The sequence below is a fragment of the Myotis lucifugus genome, unplaced genomic scaffold (assembly GCF_000147115.1).
Source record: "Myotis lucifugus unplaced genomic scaffold, Myoluc2.0 scaffold_31, whole genome shotgun sequence".
NCBI lineage: Eukaryota > Metazoa > Chordata > Mammalia > Chiroptera > Vespertilionidae > Myotis > Myotis lucifugus.
In genome coordinates, this window is record NW_005871079.1 from 3,902,300 (window position 1) to 3,922,224 (window position 19,925).

At 38.0% G+C, this 19,925-nt stretch overlaps 1 protein-coding gene across 19 annotated transcripts in view; it reads right to left on the bottom strand.

Moving 5' to 3' along the window:
- The window catches only part of TRPM6 (transient receptor potential cation channel subfamily M member 6), a 121,737-nt gene that overhangs the window by 70,679 nt on the left and 31,133 nt on the right, over nt 1-19,925 (bottom strand). For 17 of the 19 annotated variants that reach the window (XR_002828733.1, XR_002828738.1, XR_002828737.1 and 14 more), the window contains exons 6-14: nt 18,834-18,958; nt 14,514-14,685; nt 12,899-13,067; nt 11,472-11,595; nt 9,455-9,527; nt 9,233-9,333; nt 5,448-5,582; nt 4,193-4,246; nt 1,982-2,119 (exon numbers count right to left, since the gene is read on the bottom strand). Coding sequence is in view for 12 of the 19 variants with exons in the window: in XM_023752366.1 (XP_023608134.1) it covers nt 1,982-2,119; nt 4,193-4,246; nt 5,448-5,582; nt 9,233-9,333; nt 9,455-9,527; nt 11,472-11,595; nt 12,899-13,067; nt 14,514-14,685; nt 18,834-18,958 (1,091 nt within the window). In the remaining 7 variants the exon portion in view is untranslated. Of the gene's footprint in view, nt 1-1,981; nt 2,120-4,192; nt 4,247-5,447; nt 5,583-9,232; nt 9,334-9,454; nt 9,528-11,471; nt 11,596-12,898; nt 13,068-13,176; nt 13,246-14,513; nt 14,686-18,833; nt 18,959-19,925 lie in introns of those variants that run through there. The other 2 variants (XM_023752373.1, XM_023752370.1) reach the window with 2 other exon arrangements.

Consider the following 19,925-nt stretch of genomic DNA (forward strand, 5'->3'; position numbering starts at 1 on the left):
AATAAGTAATCATTAATCAGATTAATTACTCGCTGACCCAAAAAGAGCCTCCCATGATCTCCTTCTTATTAAGGGCGCTGTTATTTCCTAACACCTTAGGAAACGTGCTCTTTTGTTCCCTATTATGGATCTGCATTCCTTCTCAATGTGGAAATTCCATTAGAAATCAATGGATGTTCCATACCTGGAACAAGCTCAGAATAGGCAATAAAGATACACATTTCTGATAAGGAAAAGTCCCCACTCACAAACAGCTGCCAGGTTAAGGTTAAGTTAGGAAGTTGTGGAATCTCTCCACGTGTTATATAAGATCGCCACCGGAATTCCAGTGGCTCAGCACAACAACAAAACTCATTGCATGAACCTTTAATCAATGAGAAAGAAAAACAAAGAGAAGCATTGGTAAAAGGACAAATATAAAGTTTATGGTACAAACCCTAGGCTTTGAACTATTTTATTTATTTTTAGTTTCTGTTTTATGGATATAAATTAGACATAAAAGTGATGGGGTGAAGACTTTTTAAAGATAACACTCAACTTATTATTATTGTGATAAAGAATTAATTAGGATCATCAGTGATAATCATGAGAATTATTAACAGTTACTCGATATCGGCTATAAAAAAAAACTAAAAATATGGGTTTTTCAGTTATTGATTTATTTAGTCCTTTGGATAAATTTACAAAAGGAGTATTGTTATTCCCCTTTTATAGATAAGGAAACTGGCACACAGAGAAGTTAAGTTTCTTGCTCAAGATTACACAGCTACTAATGAGCAAAACAAAGATTCAATTCCAGATCTCTCTGACTGCAAATCATGTATTTGTAACTCCATGATCTAATTTATGAGGCAACACAATAAACTCAGTACTTCTTCACTAGACAAGAATCAGAGAAATGGGTCATTTCTAGAAAGGGCACTAGGACAGGTGCCTCGCCTGCTCCCCCCTGGACTGCACCAAGGCCACAGTCAGTCCTGGTACCTGCCACTGGTAGCCACACAGCAAGCTGTAGTTTGTTTAAATGAAGGAGCTGACACCTCAAGTGTATCCCTATGCTCTTGAAATTTCAATAAAGAACATTTTCTCTGTGCACACTGGGTTTGTTTTGGTTTTGTTATTTCATTTCCTAAAGCCAAGTTGGGCTTTCATGTCACCTAATTCTTTATGAATAAAGGTCAAAAGAAACCTTGGGTAGCTTGATATTCTGGACTCTTCACGTGATCTTAGTCCCAACTTACCTTCCCAGTCTCATCCCTCACCACCTGCTGGCACTTCTCCAATGACAAAGGTCTCCTTTTCACTGCAAAAACATCCCCTGACGTCCACAGCCCTGTGCCTTTCACTGTCTCTGTTCTTCTCAAAAATGCCCTTTTCCTAACATTTCAATTAGCCTCTAATAAAAATTAGTCTCTTCAGTTTACTGCTCTGTAAAGGCAGTTTCAAGAAACAAGCAATGTTTTCTCTGTTAGCCAGTCTGATTTCACATTCCTAGACTTTTAAAACTATGATGAAAAATATGTGTTTTTAAGTACATTCTGCATGCATCTTTCAATACAATCCCCACACTTGTCCCAAGTTTGTCACCTCCAGACTATGGACTACTGTGAGTTTATAGATCGAATCCCATTAAGCTTTAGACTTCTGGATTTTCAAAAGAGACAGAAGGGAAGGAAAGAACTGGTCATCTCTCCCCCTAATCTTTCTCATCACATTACTTCTGTGTCAGGATAGCACATATTCTAATCTGTTCTGTATCATGGCTAGTTATCTATAAATCTTTTCCCTCTATGACTTTCTAAACTCCTAATCGTTATGTCCATCCCAGGCCAACATGCCAGCACAGTACCTCACATACAGCAAATACTCAAAAAATGTTGATGCACAGAATGCCCATTTTAGGAGCTATTCCCATCTGAACTTCCCAAGCCACTTTTATGAGCTATCCGTAATTTTACTAGGGTCTTTTCAGTTGTGCTACCTTGTGTTTTCTGTAGAGATTGTAGAAGGCTCTGAAATTTTTTCTAGTGTAGCTGCTGCGGTACGCTCCACCAATGAGGTACTCTATTACCAATCCAATGTCAATCAGTGTTATTCTGTAGCCTGAAAGAAGGGTATGCTGAAACAAAACATATAATCAGTTATAACTTTCAGTTCTCTTTCCCTACTTTTCCATGCCATTAGAGCATAACCAAATCAACTGCAAAGAGATAGAGCCATACTTTTCAATCATTTTTACAAACTTATCAATTAATATGACCAGCTATTGATACAAACTCCTTGTTGAGATGGGAAAGGATACTTAGCTTTAATATGGTTTTAGTTTTGTAGACACTGAATGTCTGCTTATATCTGCTCCTTTTCTCTCTCATGCATGCACATACTTTAGAATAAAATACATTTAAGCATAGTATTAAAAATCGTTTTTAAGTGGAAATAACATAACGACTACAACAGAAGTAATATTACTGGAAGATATGTTGAATGTATGTGATCAAAAATTAACAATAGGTTAAATCTTCAGCCTCTCTCTTTATGAAAATGGCTATAAGACTTTGCATTGTGCTGACAACATCATACGCAAAACAAGAATACGGAAGGAAGTAGAACACATAGAAGTAAGAAACATGGAATGGCAGAACCAAATGAGATGTCCAAATATAAGGCTGTGCCAAGACAAATGTTATGGTTGGTAGGAGAGCCTAGCAACAGATTTCTAAGTACCTGGATCTTAGTCTAAATGAAACTTATTTCAGCCCCTAAAAACCCACCTTCAAAAATGTTATTTCTGAAGTGTAATTCACAGGACACTTTTAAAGACACACAGAGCACTGAACAAGCTCTCTGTGGCTAACGTTCATGAGGCACTGAACAAAAAATAAGGTGATATATATGTATATATGTAAATACGTAAATGATTTAATTTCCCTTTTTCACATTCATAATTTATGTTTTTCAAGAAACAATAAAAATTATGTTCTTATTTGCTGCAAGGTTAGAGCCTATTTAACCTGTTGCACTCCTTTTTTTTTTCAGTTTACTGTGACAGAATCCAAGTTTAAGGAAATAATCCAAGGAGAAGCATTTTGATCTATCACAAATCGATGCAAACTAAATTTACATCGGCACAGACACTTTTGCTTACTACTAATTTGACAGCTAAATGTCTTCTTCTGCATCCTTTCCCTCTGGCTCTCCCACCACGTCAATATAACCAGAAAGCCTATACTCGCTCCATCAAGGAATTAGATCTCAGAAAAATGTGGAAAGAACTTTTCAAGCTCATCGTGGATGGATATTAATCATGGTGACAAATAAAAGGCACTCCCAGTGTTCTGCACATGGGAATAAAAGTTCCTAGTAATTAAAAGAGAAGGAATTAAGGCATAAACATCTGTTAAAGTTGAGAAGTTTTGGTAAGTAATGGGAGAGATTATTTTAAATCTGACTTCAGCCCTAACCAGTTTGGCTCAGTGGAGAGAGCATCAGCCTGTGGACTCAAGGGTCCCAGGTTCGATTCAGGTCAAGGGCATGTACCTTGGTTGCGGGCACATCCCCAGTAGGGAGTAAGCAGGAGGTAGCTGAATCGATGTTTCTAACTCTCTATCCCTCTCCCTACCTCTCTAAAAAATCAATAAAATATATATTTTTAAAAAATCTGACTTCACTCAAAGGTCAATAAAAATACCATCAGCAAATTATGAGGAAGGGAACAGAGCAATGGGGTTCATCCTAGTCCTCTAGAACAATGCTTAGACTTAAAAAAAGAAGTGAGGGCCTCCAAGCCATCACTAAGGTATCATTAATAGTCAAAACAATAACAAAAACAACAGAAATCACATGTCCAGGAAGTGTATTTTTAACAGATATTATTATCATCATTGGCAATACTGCTGTACCACATTGAGCTCTAGTTCTGATTCGAAGTTTTATGTGTCTCTGATCGATATTTTATGATAATAATTATTATTAATTAATTAATACTTGGTGGATCAAATCTTTTAAAACACAGAGTAAACTTATAAAAGTATGCTTTGGTGATGAAATTGTTCAGTCACTAGTAAAGAGGGTAGGGGTAGGTAATTCACTAGAAAATCAAAATCTACATTTTACAGAGCAAAACCTGGTGAAACCTCCATCAAAACCTAAGGCAATGCATAAAGAAATGTGCACAAATTCGTAACTAGGTTACCTGTTTTACATCTCGGACAAGATGATGCAAGAGCATATTAGTAGGTCCTTGTTTCTGTAATAAAGAACAAAAGAAAGAATTTTAATTGCCTTTTCATTACGGGGGGGGGGGGAGACTTTATTTCAGAATGCATAAATAATCCAGAATACTGAAAATTTTCTTTTAACATCTTTAGGAATGCAGCTTAAGCCACATTAATTCTAAGGAAGATGTTTCCCAAGAGAAGATGTAATTAGATTGAAATACTTTTCAAAGCAAGATGTATGTGTATAGGTAGGTAGTAAGGACTTAGCTTTATGTGACAAGAGACAGAAATTAATTTTAGCTAATTTGTAACTACTCTTTAACATATATAAACCACACAATTACTTTCCATCAACAAATATTTATTGAACCCTTACTATGTTCAATCAAGCTTCTGAGAGAGTCAATGAAAAATGTAAGTACTTTCTTTGCAGAGTTTTTCCCGAATAGAAAAGAATGAGTACTGCCCTAGCCAGTTTGCTCGGTGGATAGAACATCGGCCTGCGGATTGAAGGGTCCCGGGTTCAATTCCGGTCAAGGGCACATGCCCAGGTTGCAGGCTCGATCTCCAGTAGGAGATGTGCAGGAGGCAACCGATCAATGATTTTCTCTCTCTCCCTCTCCCTTCCTCTCTGAAATCAATAAAAATATTTTAAAAAACCAACTTACACAGAAAAATAACCAACTATATAAAGATGTGTGTGCTCAAGAGTTGAAAATAATTTGTTCTATAGGGACCAGTCAAAAAGACAGAACTTGAATAGGACTTTAAAGAAAGACTAAGATTCAAAGGACAAGGACGGACATTTCAAGAAGGGTGCATAACTCAAGCAATTGGTGTTTTTACAATGAGTAAGCCAGTTTAGTTACAATAAGGGGGTGCATAGAAAAGTTTCAGAAACAGAATTTTAACAGTGGCCTTAAGATGCTTTCAGTATTTCAATTAAACTAATTTATTCCTATTCACATCTGTGGCATTAATTATGATAGTAAGACCATAATTACTACAATATTTTCTTGAGTTAGATTACATCTCTATTCTGTGTAGTTAATGATGGGAAATACAAAAATATCCCTAGGATCAAATGGAATCGGTAAGAATAGTTCTTTGGTTGAAAAGTCTCTCTATAAGCTATATTTGTACATGAACATTCAAGAAGACTTGAACATTCAAGCTAAACCTTAATGTAAATTTTAAAGGAGGAGATTGATAAAATGTTCCAATACTCACTGTATTATAGAGCTCTTCCAGTCTAGGGATGGTAAGAAAGCGATGGAGGTTCACTCCATACTCTATTAAGAGCTTCACAAAATCCACCCGATCCATCACTAAAGCATCTAACATTGCTTGTTCCAGTGAGCCAGGCTTCAGAGGGTAGGAATAAATAAAAGATATAAAGACAATTAAGAAAGTAGAAATAACTTAAAAGACCACGTGTATTTGAGCTCAAAACTATTCCAACATGGTAAATACAAAATACAATCTTCTTTCAGCATCGAATGAAGAAATACTGTAATGAAAAGTGAACCTGAAGATATAAAGGACATACTGAATAAATTTGCTCTTGGGTGGCAAAACTGACTATTATAAAGATCTCAATACTTACCTAATAAAAGCACAGGTTTAATGCAATTCTAATAAAAATATACTTTGTGGCATTTTTTTCTCTTTTTTGGTAACTAGGCACATTTCCATTTAAACTACACCTGGCTTTGGGGTATAAATGATACCCAAAAGTATAAATGGCAATTTAAACACATCCTACCTAAAACTCCATTAAAACTATAGTAAAGGAATTTTTTTTAAAGAAATGAATCCCCTAATACAAGAAAGTAGAGAGTGCAACATTTTCAAAGTTGGAAAGCAGATGGTCAAGTGGTAATTGACTTAGCAGTCTCCAGAAAGCCAGAAAGTGAAAGTCCCCAGAAATTAAAACTGAAAAAAGTCAACAACCAAATAAGCCTATGCCAAAGAATTCTGGCAGCACTGGGATGAAATAAACACACCGATGCTGAATTTCTCATGTTGGGGCCTTCCCACAAAACATCAACTAAGAGCAATCAGGCAATGAGGAAGAAGAAAACTTCTAAAGAACCATCATTAATATCCTCAGAAATAAAAGGAGATATTTATACTCAGGGTGCCATTAAAAAAAAAAAGACAAGGAACAATTTACTCTTAGAAGTTAATGGCCTGCTACCAAAACAAACAAACAAAAAAAAGCTACCTGCAAGGCATGAAAATTAAAGCTGAAGAAATCTACCAAAGAAAATGCACATTAGATAAAAGAAATAAGATAAGATTAGAAGAGCCATGGTCCAACATTTAATTAATAGGAATTCCAGAAAGAGAACAGAGAACACAGAGGAGGAAATTCCCCAGAACAGAAACACCTGATTGCCAAATTGAAAGCACATGTTCAGCATAATGGACCTAAAGACTCAAAATAACACATATATTTGTGAATTCTCAGAACACTGGAAAAACCGGAAGACTTTTTTTAAACTTCCAGAGGAGGGAAAAAAATGGTCACAAAGGATCAGAAAACAAAGATTTTTACTTCTCAACAGCAATGCTGAGTATTAGAAGCTACACATTCAAAATTCCCTAGGAGAATTACTTCCAATCTAGAATTAAAATATATTAAAACATATAAGTCCTCAAAATCTTCTATACTCCCTTTCTCAGGAAGTTACTGAGTTTGGTGAATGATGCACACCACCAAAATAAAGGAGTAAATCAAGAAGGAGGAAGGTAAGAAATACAGAAAACGGATGCTCTGACACAAGAGGTATTCCCAAGACAATAAAGGATGACAGTCCAGCACCAGGAACCGCAGGCAACGAGTCCATACTGAAGCAGTGAGGACCACAGGCAGAAGTGTTGAGCTGTCTCTAAAACTGATGAATCAGAAGACAGCAATATGACTTACTGTAGCAGGCAGTTAGGCATGAGCAGAGCAAGGACAGTGGACCAAGTATGGAAGGTCACCAGAGAGGAAAGTCCCAGGTGCCTAGCAACAGACAGTTGTAGGGTGGGATCTCATCCCCCCGGTAACCTTTCCTCCCCTTTCAATTTCACTGATTATATGGGGTTCGGACCCTCCTCTGAAGTTTCTTCTTGCGTGTCGCTAGTCAGGTGGTCCACCCACTTAGAAGAGGAACAAGGGGTCCAGAGCATAGCCTCATATGACCCCATACAAGCTCTTGCATGACCACTCCCTTAAGCATTAAGACCTCAGGACAGCCCTCAGGGCCGGGTGGCTCAGTTGGCTGGTGCATCATCCCATACACCAAGGTTTTGGGTTCAATAACCGTTCACAGCACATACCTAGGTTGTGGTTTCAATCCCTGGTTGGGGCATATATGAGAGGCAACTGATCAATGTTTCTCTCTCACATCAATATTCCTCTCTCTCTCTCTCTCTCAAAAAATTAATAAGAACATATTGTGTGAGGATTAAATAAAAAAGACCTCAGAACAATGAAGTTCTGACCCGCATCAAATAATCTTAGGAACAAAGCCTCAGGTTTGTTGACCGCAGAGACAGAATTTTGGTCAAACTAGAGATAACATCTGGGCCTCAGTTGTATTTCAACTCCAGGCCCAGAAAAGCAGCAAGGCCAGGTGGAGTAATACCATGGCTGACATCAGGACCAGCTGTGATGACTAATGACTTCCTTCCCTGGTGCTGACCATTCAGTGGAGACCACAACCCTGAAGGGACACACCTGGAAAGCTGATGAATAGTCTATTGAGATCCTCCCCTAGGAACTCCCCTAAAATGCCCACCCTTAAAAGTCCTTAGAACAGAGAAGCCAGCTCAGCTCTCTCTTGAGCATGCCTACGCCTTTTCCCACCCCCATATTTCCCCAGCACACTGAAATCTTTCCCCCTTCCCTTCCCCCAGGCACACACTAGTATATCCTTGCTTTTCCCCTAAGTTCCAAGGGCCCTTCTTTTGCCACTGTAGTTTGTTTCCTGAGCCCTTTTCTTCTACAACTCACTTCTACCTCTGTGACTTCCTAAATAAACTCTCTCTTAAAGTTTGAGTCCTGACTGAACTCTTTCTTAGCCAGAACTCAAGTACGAAGGCTGCTGAACCAAGGTTCGATCTGACTCAACCAGTCTAACACCTGGTGCTGTTTCACCAACATTATTATTTAGAAATATGGAGGTTTATAAGTAACAGATCAGTAAAAAATGTCAAAAGTACTTGGCTCTTGGGATTAGCAGTAAAAAGAACTACTGTGCTTTGTTTTGGTTTTTAGCATCGTTTTGGTACCATTTGATGTTTTAAACAATATGTATGATTAGTTTGATCCCAAAATAATCTGCCTGTCATATGGTAGCAACTGTAATTTTTTAAAAATGAAATGTTAATAGTAATAGTAATTATGATTACCACTACAGGTAATTTTTCTTCTTTTTACTATTCTGTTTTCATTAATTTCTACTATGAGCAATTATTACAATTTAATGCAAAAAATATATAAAATAAACTTAAAGTTTTAAATCCTATATAATAAAAGCATAGTATGCAAATTGTCCCCTCAACGAGAGTTCTTCCTGGAGTTCGACCAGGGGGTGGGCCGGCTTGGGGAAGGGAGGGAGGCCCTGGCACTGGCAGGTGGCCAGGGGAAGGGAGGGAGTACCTGGCTGGCAGCTGGCAGCCAGCAGCTGCTAGGGACCCTACTAGTGCATGAATTTCATGCACTGGGCCTCTAGTAATATAAAAACCTGCCCATTCAAAAAATAAAAAATCCTTCTGATCTGCGTTTCCCCAAACTTTTTCAGCTTCAATTAGGATGTAGGAGCCAAGGAGGGGAGACAATATTTTCAGGGAGGCAGAGTAGGTGAGAGAAATGTTTTTGTGATCCCTGGGCACCTAACTATAGAGATGCTACCTCCACACCCCTCTGAAGCCAATTAATCTCCCCTCCAATTTCCTCTTTCACCCCTACCTAACAAACCAACACAAAATATTTTTCCCAAATAACTTCATTCTCATTATACCTTCCAATGTTGTCCATGTATTAGGATATGTTTCTTGGCAATGTCCATTCTATTCCAAGCCATTGCCAGATTTAATTGTTCAGATGCTGATAAATTTGTGCCTGGAGTAACAGAAAGGAACAATCATATATTATATTTAAAATGTCAACATATGAAGCACACAGTGTCACTGAATATAAAAACAGGAAGTGAGAAACAGGTATAACCCTATCAGACACTCACCTTTTAGCAGAGCTGTTAGGATTGCTAGGTCGAGATCTTGCAACTCCTCAGAATCAGCCTCAAATATGATAATCTATAACAGTTGAAAAACAGAAAGCCATACATTTTGAAAACTAGCAAAGAAATGCTTTCAAGAGTACCCACAAAATTCATGCTCAAGCTAATGAATTGAATAAAACAATCTCCATTAATCACTCAGAGTTTAAATATTTACTTATAGAAGAGAAAATGTCTATGTAGGGTAATGGAGAATTGTGGGCATGCATGGAGAAAAAACAACTAAAAAATCCATGTTTCCTAGAGGAAACTTATATAAAAGAACATTAATTTACTGTACACATGCTATAAAGAAAAGAAACTCAGTTCAGTTCCTTGTGTAAAGGAAATCATTCCTCATTTTAAAGGAATACCAAATGAGATCCTTTTGTTCACTTCGCCTTAGAAACTAAGACTGTTGCTTTTTAATGACAAGTGGATCCTAAAGGATTTGTCATAAAATAAGTGAGGCAATTACAATGCACCCAATGAGCAAGTACAGTGGACAGCACAGGCTGTCATCACAATGTCAAAGTGTCCCGTGCTTCCCAGCATGCGACTAATGTTTTCAAGACAAATAAGGACATTATTTATTACTATACAAGGTCTCCTGATATTAATGAATGTATCTCAGTCTTTCCAAATGAAAATATATTTTATATAGTAGAGGGGGCTGTTCAACAAAAGAGCCTAGATTGGCAAGTTCTAGGCCTACATATGCCACTAACTAGTCAAACTTGGGTCAACATCTTATGACCACTGTATCTGAGGTTCCTCACCCACATAATGAGAGGAACCCTAACCTCCAAGGTCTCATGAAGACAGAAAAACTATGCTTCTACAATTCAGACACTGGTTCCCTCCGCCTTACAGTCCCTCTGTGTGCATGAGTAACATCAAACTTCAATTACAAAGGAGCTGAGAGCCCAATTCCTGTAATGTGCAAACCCTTAGTTGCCTTCTCTAGTTCCCTCTTGGTATTACACCACCGCTCATTGGTAATTTTCCTTGATGACAGGAAGAGGCAAATATAAGGGTGATCTCTTTAGCATGTCCTTTCCTTAAAAAGTGTATAAAATTTCAACTCTGAGCTCAAGTTTCAACTCTACTACTTCATAACTTCATACTCTGAGTAAATCACTTAATTTCTGTAGGCTTCAGCTCCGTCTGAAACTGAAATAAGCAATCACTGCTACACTGAACTCACTTATGGGGCTATTTGGCGTGAAATACACATCTGAAAGCACACTGCTAATTATAGTCATGGTTGTTACTTTTGTTGTTACTAGAACAACTAAAACCCCAGGGCTTTTTCACATATGTTTAGCCATGCTTTGTCTAGCCAGAACTTGTTCAATTGGTTTTTATAAGGCCAGGTGCTTAAAGATGATAAAAATCTTGTATAATTAGACCCGGCCTTCAAATTCTGGAAAGATCACAGTAAATCATAACATATCTGCATATTTACCGTAATTGTCAGCTTCATATTATCCAATCATTGAAAAAAATTTTCATCAAAGTACCCTAAAACACTAAAGTATTTTCCTGAATCTATATTATATTCTCAGCTCATAGCGTTTAGACTCCGTTTTCTATCCCAAAGTATATGGTCACATTTCCCATTGCCAGTGGGTCCTTATGATCTCCCGCAGGATTTACTCAGGATGCCCAACGAAGTCCTCTAGCCCAACAGACTGGAGATCACTTAAGACAGGAAGCTGTTCCTTTAACCACTGACAAAATGTATGTGTAATTTCCTCTAAATTAATCACTTTTATGTACTATTGCTATGCTAAGTGCTTTTTCCTAAATTCCTTGGAAATTTGCAACAGGGAGTGCGGGGTTAAGAAGCCAGGTTACTCAACTAAGGGTCAAGTTCTGTAGAGTTACATATAACTTTTAAAAATGATAAAAATAAATAGTACAATTGTTAAAAATTAGCATTTTTAAGTCGATTGAGTCATCACTTCATCATACTCACAGAATCCCTGTGTACCATGCACTCCATTAGAATCTGAAAAAGGTGCCTGGTCTGTTTAAGACTGAAGTTGAAGGTGTTCTGAATCATGCAGATGATCTCCTCCTTCACCTGAGGACGGAGTGTCCTGGGAGAGAAATAAGTGGCTGGGACTTGACACAATGCAGAGAAGGGAACAGTCACCAACATCAGTACAAGAAAACCAAGCGTCTGCCTGACCTGACTGAGAGGCGTCTATGGACAGTTCTGCCCAGGAAGAAAATGAGCAGGAAGCAAAGAGAGGCAGCGGCACCAGAAATCTGAATTTGAAAATGAGAATAGACTGCTCGGCCATGATCCTGGAAAGACTAAACTTGGGCAAGGTTCTCGAGCTGGTAGATTTCCAGGAGGCCATCAATCTTCAGAAGTTATGGACACAGTATTCTCAAAAGGATCTGAAACCCCAAAAAGTTCAAGAACCGCTCATAGAGGGTGACTTTAGGAAAGGGAAAGGTGTGAAAGGATAAGGAAGAGGGTGGAGGGTGAAAGCAGAGAGCCGAGGGCTGAAAAGGAGATCAATTGTAAGGAAATAATCGTCCGAAAGCAGTTATAGCATAAGCATGAGTGTTTATTAAGTAAATTAGCAGGATCTATATTTTAGTTCATTAGCACTTTATTTACTAAATGTCATGCTTTTGAAATGGGAAAAACCACAGTGGATATAGGGATGGCTGGAGAAAAATCACCTTCTTATTTAAAAGGGGGGAAAGAGCCAGGCCGGCGTTCAGTGGTTGAGCGTCAACCTATGAACGAGGAGGTTACGGTTCAATTTCCAATCAGGGGCACATGCTTTAGTTGTGGCTCAATCCCCAGTGTGGGGCATACAGGAAGCAGCTGATCAATGATTCTCTCTCATCACTGATGTTCCTATCTCTCTCACCTTTCCCTTCCTCTATGAAATCAATAAAAATGTATTTTAAAAATAATAATATAAATAAATAAATAAATAAATAAATGGGGGGAAAGAATTAAAAACTCAAATAAGCACAAAATACATTATATAAATGTCAGAACGTTAATTTCTCCAATTCCTGCTATTTTCTTTGAAGGTGATCTTGTCACAATGGTTTCCTCACTCACTGCAGAATGTTTTAGCCTTAATGGCCATTTGCAGAAGCATCTCCTCCCTCACTCTCCCTGCAAATGCTTTTCTCAGGAGTTCAGACAAGCCTCACGTGTACCTTAGAGGCAGGTCATTCTTCAGCTCAGGGAAACAGCAACTTGCGTCACTGGAGGGCATTTTAATTGATAAATACAAAAATCATTGAAAAATGAATTCCAGTCTCCACCTCTGCCCTCCAAGGATATCCGGCCCATGTGAAAGCAGAGCTTAAAGAACTAAAATGAAGGGACAGTCACGGCAGTTTCTGAGGTGAGAGCCAACCACTTACCCTTCATCTGCTAAGTGTTTGTGGGTGAAGGCCAGGAGGTCGGCCGCCCTGCCAGTGCCTTCACACACCACCACTGGGTGTTTGTCTTTCACGGTCTCCCACACCGAGAGGATGACATTGGGACCTCCTTCCACCACCAGCCCCACCATGGGCACGCCTTGTCTTGAGCCTATTTCAGATGACAAACAATACAAAACTGTTACACAGCAACCCTATCTCGGCCGACCAGCCATTCTGATTTCCACATAATTGGAAATGTCACCACAGACATCTGTTACCTGTTCTACCCCCTTCCAAGATAAGCAGAAGCTTGGACGTTAAATAAACATAGTATCTTCAAGCTTTCTCTGGTTTAAAAAAAAAATAGCTAAAGGCTTTCAGTAATTTTTTTTAAATAAGTAGTCTTCAAGAAACTTTTAACTTTTCATAGTGGAAAATTTCAAACCTATCTGAAAGAAAGCAGAATAATATAATGGATCCCAATATACCCATCATTCATCTTCAAAAATGATCAACATTTTGCCAATTCAATCAACTTTTAATGGCGGTTAATTCTATGATCAAGATGGAAAGGATAACACTCAAAGACTATTACATTTCAATTTATTACATTTTCACTGTTTGAATGTCTTATCATGACTATATACTAGTATTACTTTATTATATTCTTTTTTGAAAATATTAAGTCAACAAAAGTTATGAAATAAAGTGCATAGTATGATCCTATTTATATTTTTAGAACCATATACATGGGTATCTACACGGTATCCCCAAAAATGTAACACACTTTTACACTTTGAAAATGAAATGTATTTTAATAAACAGTGCCTTTATAATTATTCAAAGTGTGTATACATTTTTGGGGACACCCACATACAGTATTTCACCTCAAATTAAAAACTCCTGGAACAGCCATCCCAGGAAAGGGCCCCCTCATCATCGAGGGTTGAATTATGAAGAGATGCCACCTTCTGCTGCCTTGAACAAAAAGTCTCCATTTCTCCAGGCAGCACCCAGCCCCGCTCCTCCCTGCAAGGATTCCCACCTCTCCACTCAAGGATACTCACCGAATGTGGCCCTCACTCACCTCTCCCTCCTGTAGATACTACCAAAATGGCCATCTCAAAGCATCACTGTGAGCAGGACACAGCATGGATACCTTCTATGGTTCCTATTTCTAAAAGCTCTGTCTGACTTCAACCTCTTCCCTGTCTGAGGCAACCCTACCCACATATGAAATGCCATTTCCCCTGAGTATCAAAGTTCATACCCCTGGTCTTCTCAGGCCAGTCTCCTTCCTGCTCTTCAACCAATCCCATTCCCTCCTTTCTTCCTCCATGCATCCAACCCTAAGGACTCCTGGACGCTCTGCTAAAGTCCCCACTCTTCCACAAAACCTCCCCTGTCTATACTGTCCCCATAAAATACTATATATTTTTTCCTTTCTCCCAAATGTCACTCACAGCTCTGTACCACCGCACATCCTGTTTTCTTCTGGTTGTGGGCTCATACACATTAAGGCAGGGGCTGCCTTGGACCTCTCCACTCTATACAGATGACAATGGAGCAGCCAGCTCCACAGCGGACCTGTTGGCCGACCCCCTGTGGTACTCACCGCTGTGTATTTTCTGCAGAGAGAGGTACTTTTCCAGGTTCCTCCTTAGCTTCATCTCATTCCCATACTTGCCCACAGTCCCGTCATCGGACAGGATGAAGTAGGAATGCATGCTGTTGAGTGTGGTGAGCTTGCTGAGGGGGTTTCCCAGGGTCTGGTACAGGCACACCACCTGCAAGGACAAGGGAGGGTCAGAGCTCAAGGTTCTTCCCTCAGTTCAGCTGCTCCAAAGGCCTGTCTCTCTGTACTATAGAGGTTCTTGTTGAGGTTAAAAAAGCACAACTTGCTACCAAGAACAGTGCTTTTCAAGCTATCTGTGGGGAAGGATCAATATGTGTGTTTTTAATATTCCAATTTTTTATTGACCGATATGTTCTACTAAGTGTGACTAGTATGCAGTTCTGCTCATGAGACTCAATACAAGTTCAATAACACGGGCACACTCCTCACTCAGCAAGATAAGCCCACTGACCATGTGCTTGGATGTCACAGCACTGCCATGTTGCTAAAAATGGTTTTGAGTATTTCTTTTCAATTTCAGTACTTACCTTGCTTCAGAAGATTGTAAAAAGGTTCAAGAAGCATAACCAATGGACATAAGACACTGGGGGGTAGGGGAGGCCAGGGGAATGTGGGGGGGGGAGGGGAGACATATGTAATACTCTTTGTAATACTTTATGCAATAAAAAAAATTTAAAAAAAAAGAATCTGCATCTTTACACAGATTACATCGTCCAGAAAATATGCCTTTAGAAGATCTATTCCAGAATAATATTTTGGAATAGTATCCCAAATGAGATGAGTAGCAGACAACCAAATGGCAATTCATTCTATATAAAACATCGAGATCTTAAACATTTACTGACTCTTCCTCACGCTGTTCCCATTCTTAATTGTTTTTCCGAGACGAGAGGAAAGGATTTGGAATTGGAGAGCCCAAATTTAAGTCCAGACTCTTCTAACTAATTCTAGGTAATCCCTACCTCCTTTCTGAGACTGATTTTCTTCATGTATAAATGAAGATGGCAAGAATTTCTACATCAAACGGTTTCTGTGAGACTTAAAAGAAATAATGACTATAAAAAGCACTATAAGCTTTACAAACATTATTCCTAAAAAGTTACCTTTATAATTTCAAAAGGTAACACTGAGGCCAGAAACAAAGAGCAAATGATTGACAGATTTAATATATTTTTTTTATTTATGGAATGATCATAAATGATATTTTTAAAAACTGGAGGAAATGCAGCATATATGACAAAAAATGTAAACAGACTGAATTACAACATAAAAAGTCTTTCAAAAACAATAGCCATGCTTGAAAATGCTCAGAAACAACATTAGTGATCAAAAGATAGGTAAATAAGAACAATTAGGTATTATTTTATACCTTTTTAAAGGCCAGAATACCCAGAGAATTGGAACAGAGAATTGGACACCCTCACACCCTGTTGGTAGGAATGTCAATTGTTACTATCTTTCTGGAAGCCAATGAGTAACATTTTTAAAGGTAGATGCCAACTAGCCAAAACATTCTACTTTGAGAACTACTTTGAAGGAAATAAAGCCAGCTAGCTTCAAAGATTTATATATCTTATGCATAGCCCATGGACACAGACAAGAGTGTCCTGGGGCGGGGCAGGGACTAGGTGGAGGGGAGTAAATGGGGGGTGGGGATGGGGGACATCTGTAATACTGTCAACAATTTTTTAAAAAAAGAAGGATTCTGTAAAAGTTGGTTTCAACAGAAGCTACTCATCTGTAAATATAATAATAAAGTACTATTAAAAATTGCAAGAAAAGATTTATGTATCTTATTATAACATTAATATCATTTTTGCAATAGTGAAAAACAGGAAATCATCTAAGTGAATAATAGTAAAGGAATAGTTAAATAAATTTATAGTACTTTAATACAGTGGAATATTATGAGGCATGAAAAATCAAAATGGACTCCTAGCCCTCCAGAATTTGGTCTGTTTAGTACTATTTCCCACTAAAAGCAACCATTCATTTCTCCAGAAGCAAAAAATATATACAATGAGCCTGGAACATTTTTTTATACCAAAATGCCAGGAAGCTATGAAAAATGACTAAAATTATTTATGTTAAAAGGACTCCAGAGACAACTCAAAAAGGCTCTACTGGGCTAAAGTAGACAATTTGAGCATGATTAAGAATAACAACTGTAATGGATTAAAATATATTAAATATGTTTAAATTCATGAATTAAAATATATATATATGGCTCACCTTGGAGGATGATAGATAACAAACTTATTGTTTTATAAACTGGTAAATAAAGAGAACGAGTCAAGCATTTATTCTACCCCCTTCTATATAACTGTACCACAAGGCAAACTAAATGGCTGATAATAAAATGTTTTTCTCTATGGAGTGTTCAATCTAATAAATGAAGAAAGAATACTATAATATATGTAAGCATTTTGCAACCCTATTGAAATAATGAATGTAGGCAATGACATCATAAAACGAGATATCATATGTTACCAGGGAAGGACACATCTCCTCCTGCGGTGTAAACTTGCACAAATAGAACCTGAATCTGATCATATCTTTGGATCAAACTACCAATTTACAGGAGACAGAGAAACAGACTAAACCTTCTATAAGAGGTTAAATCTGCAAAGTTCAAATTGTGGGAAACTCTTCAGGACAAATGACCCAGTGTCTTCAACAAATAAATTGACAAAAAAAAAAAAAAAAAAGAAAGAAAAGAAAAGGAAATGGAGGGAAAAATCTTTAGATTAAAGGTGATTTAAAGTGACTCAATTAAACAAATAAGTGACTCAAAGACATATCAACCCATCACAATGCAGGGAACTTTTTTGGATAATGAAATCAAACAACTGAAAAATTATGAAACAATCAGAAACTTGAACACAGACTGGATATTTTATGATATTCAGGAATTATTGTTAATTGTTAGGTATGATCATGGCGATGTGACTTAGTATATTTTTAATTGTCCACATATTTTAGAAATACCTATTAAAATCTTTACCAATGAAATTATTTAATGTCAGGAATTTGCTTCAAAATAACAGAGGGAGGAGGTGTGGAGTGGATAAGGAAATAGATGAAATAAAATTGACTATCAGTTCATAAGTTGAAGCCAGGAGATGGGAATATAGGAGTTCATTATTCTAATCTATCTACTCTTTAATATGTTTAAATTTTCCAAAATGGAAGTTAAAATAAACCATAAGCATATCTATATTAATTGCCATAGAAAAATAACTATGCTAAACAGTTAAGCTAAGAAACAGATTCACAGTAGTGGGTTTCTATTATTATTTATTTTACATACTAACTTTTTTTACTATATATATATATATGGAATAATACATACCAAGACATTAACAGGAGTTTTCTTTCTTCTTCAGACCTTTTGTAATATCTGAGATTCTTTCCAAAAATATCCACTAGTTATAAACCTAATTAGACAAGTCTATTCCCTTTAGAAAAACAAACTAATGGAACCAAAGAATCAATACACAGGATGAATGACACAGAGAATAGTGATGAGAGAAGAGAAGGGCCAAATCATGATGTCCCTTATTTCCCTACATGCACACCACAGCAAGAAGTTTGGCTTTTGCCCTAGCTGGTTTGGCTCTCTGGATAGAGCGTCGGCCTCCAGTCAAGGGCATGTACCTTGGTTGTGGGCACATCCCCAGTAGGGCGTGTGCAGGAGGCAGCTGATCGATGCTTCTCTCTCATCGATGTTTCTAACTCTCTATCCCTCTCCCTTCCTTTCTGTAAAAAATCAATAAAATATATATATATTTTTTAAAAAAAGACGGTTGGCTATTACTCTGCATGAGACCGGATCCACTGAAGGATTTTTCACAGAGTAGCATGATCTAGTTCATATTTTAGAAGAATCATCCTGGCTACTGTGTTTAGAATAGACTGTAATAAGAGACAAGAATGAAAGTAGGGAAGGCTCTTATATTCATCCAGGTGACAGAAAATGGTAGCTTTGGACCTGCTCAGTAACAGAAGAGGTCAGATTCTGGATATATTTTTAAACTAAAGCTGAGATAATTTACTGAACGATCGGGTTTGAGGCATGAAACAGAGATCATTCCAGGATGAGTCCAAGGTTTTTTCCTTGACCAACTGCAGGGATGGGCTTGTCATTTTCAAAGATAGGGTAAGGGAGGCAGTAGGAAGTCAGGAGTTGGTTTTGAATATATCACATTCCAGATGTCCACTGGATACACAGGTATAGAGCTAAGCTGGCAATCGGAAACATGTCCATTTCCTTTTGTTGTGAAAGGACCGTCTACTTACATCTTTTCCAATAAGATCCCTCTGGTTCTCAATGACACCCCATGGAGGGATTCCAACTGTCCAGATTTTTCTCAAGCACTGGGAGAAATGTGCTTTCAAGGCTTCCCCAACATGTTTGGACACTCCTATGAACAAGCAGTTTAGAAGTTAAGCTTTAACTCACAAATCAGGAAAAAAACACCATGAGTCCCAGAAAAAGACAAATTGTACAAAAGGCCATTTTAGGAAAAGTTGTTGACACAGAGGAATTAGTTACTGTATCTTGGCTTCCTCTACTCCCTCTTCACACCTCTTATTCCTCCCACTGAACTCTTTACCTGAACAATGCTCCTCTCACTATGAGCAGTTTCTGCTCACCACCTCAGTTATGTTATGCCCCCACACTTGTCCGACCAGAATGTCCTGCAAGCCCAGCCCTGAAATCATAAATTCTCTAAGGATTTTTTTCTTCTCTAACCTTCTGCAATGTCCCTGTAAAACATTCTTCAGATCGGTCCCGGGCTTCATTGAGGCAAGTTATTTTAATAGTTTTATATACACAAAGATTCCAGAGCTAATCTATAATAAGAAAAGCATAATATGCTAATTAGACCGGATGACCTTCTGGACTAAGCCGGGGCTGCGAGGGAATCCCGGGTCCCAGGTGCCAGAAGGAAGCCGGTGTCAGCAGCCAGGGAAAGGAAGGCCTACTCTTGCATGAATTTCGTGCATTGGGCCTCTAGTACATTAATGTTTGCCCTTCTGGGATTAATAGTAGCAATAATCATAACAGCCAACTCTTACTATGCACCAGGTGTTCTTGTAAGTGTTTTACATGTATTTACACTTCAAGGAGAAACTTTCTTAGTACATTAGTCAATTTTATAGATAAAAATTAAGGCACAAAGAAGTTAAGTAACTAGCTCAAGGTTATAAAGCTTGTAATTGTAGAGCTTGGATTCCAAACCAGGAAATCTGATTTTTCTTAAGAGACTTCACTTTTTAGACCAGTTTTAGGTTCAAAGTAAAACTGAACGTACAGGGAATTTCTATAAACTCCCTACTCCCACACACCTTCAGCCTCTCCTACTATCAACAACCCCCACCAGAGTG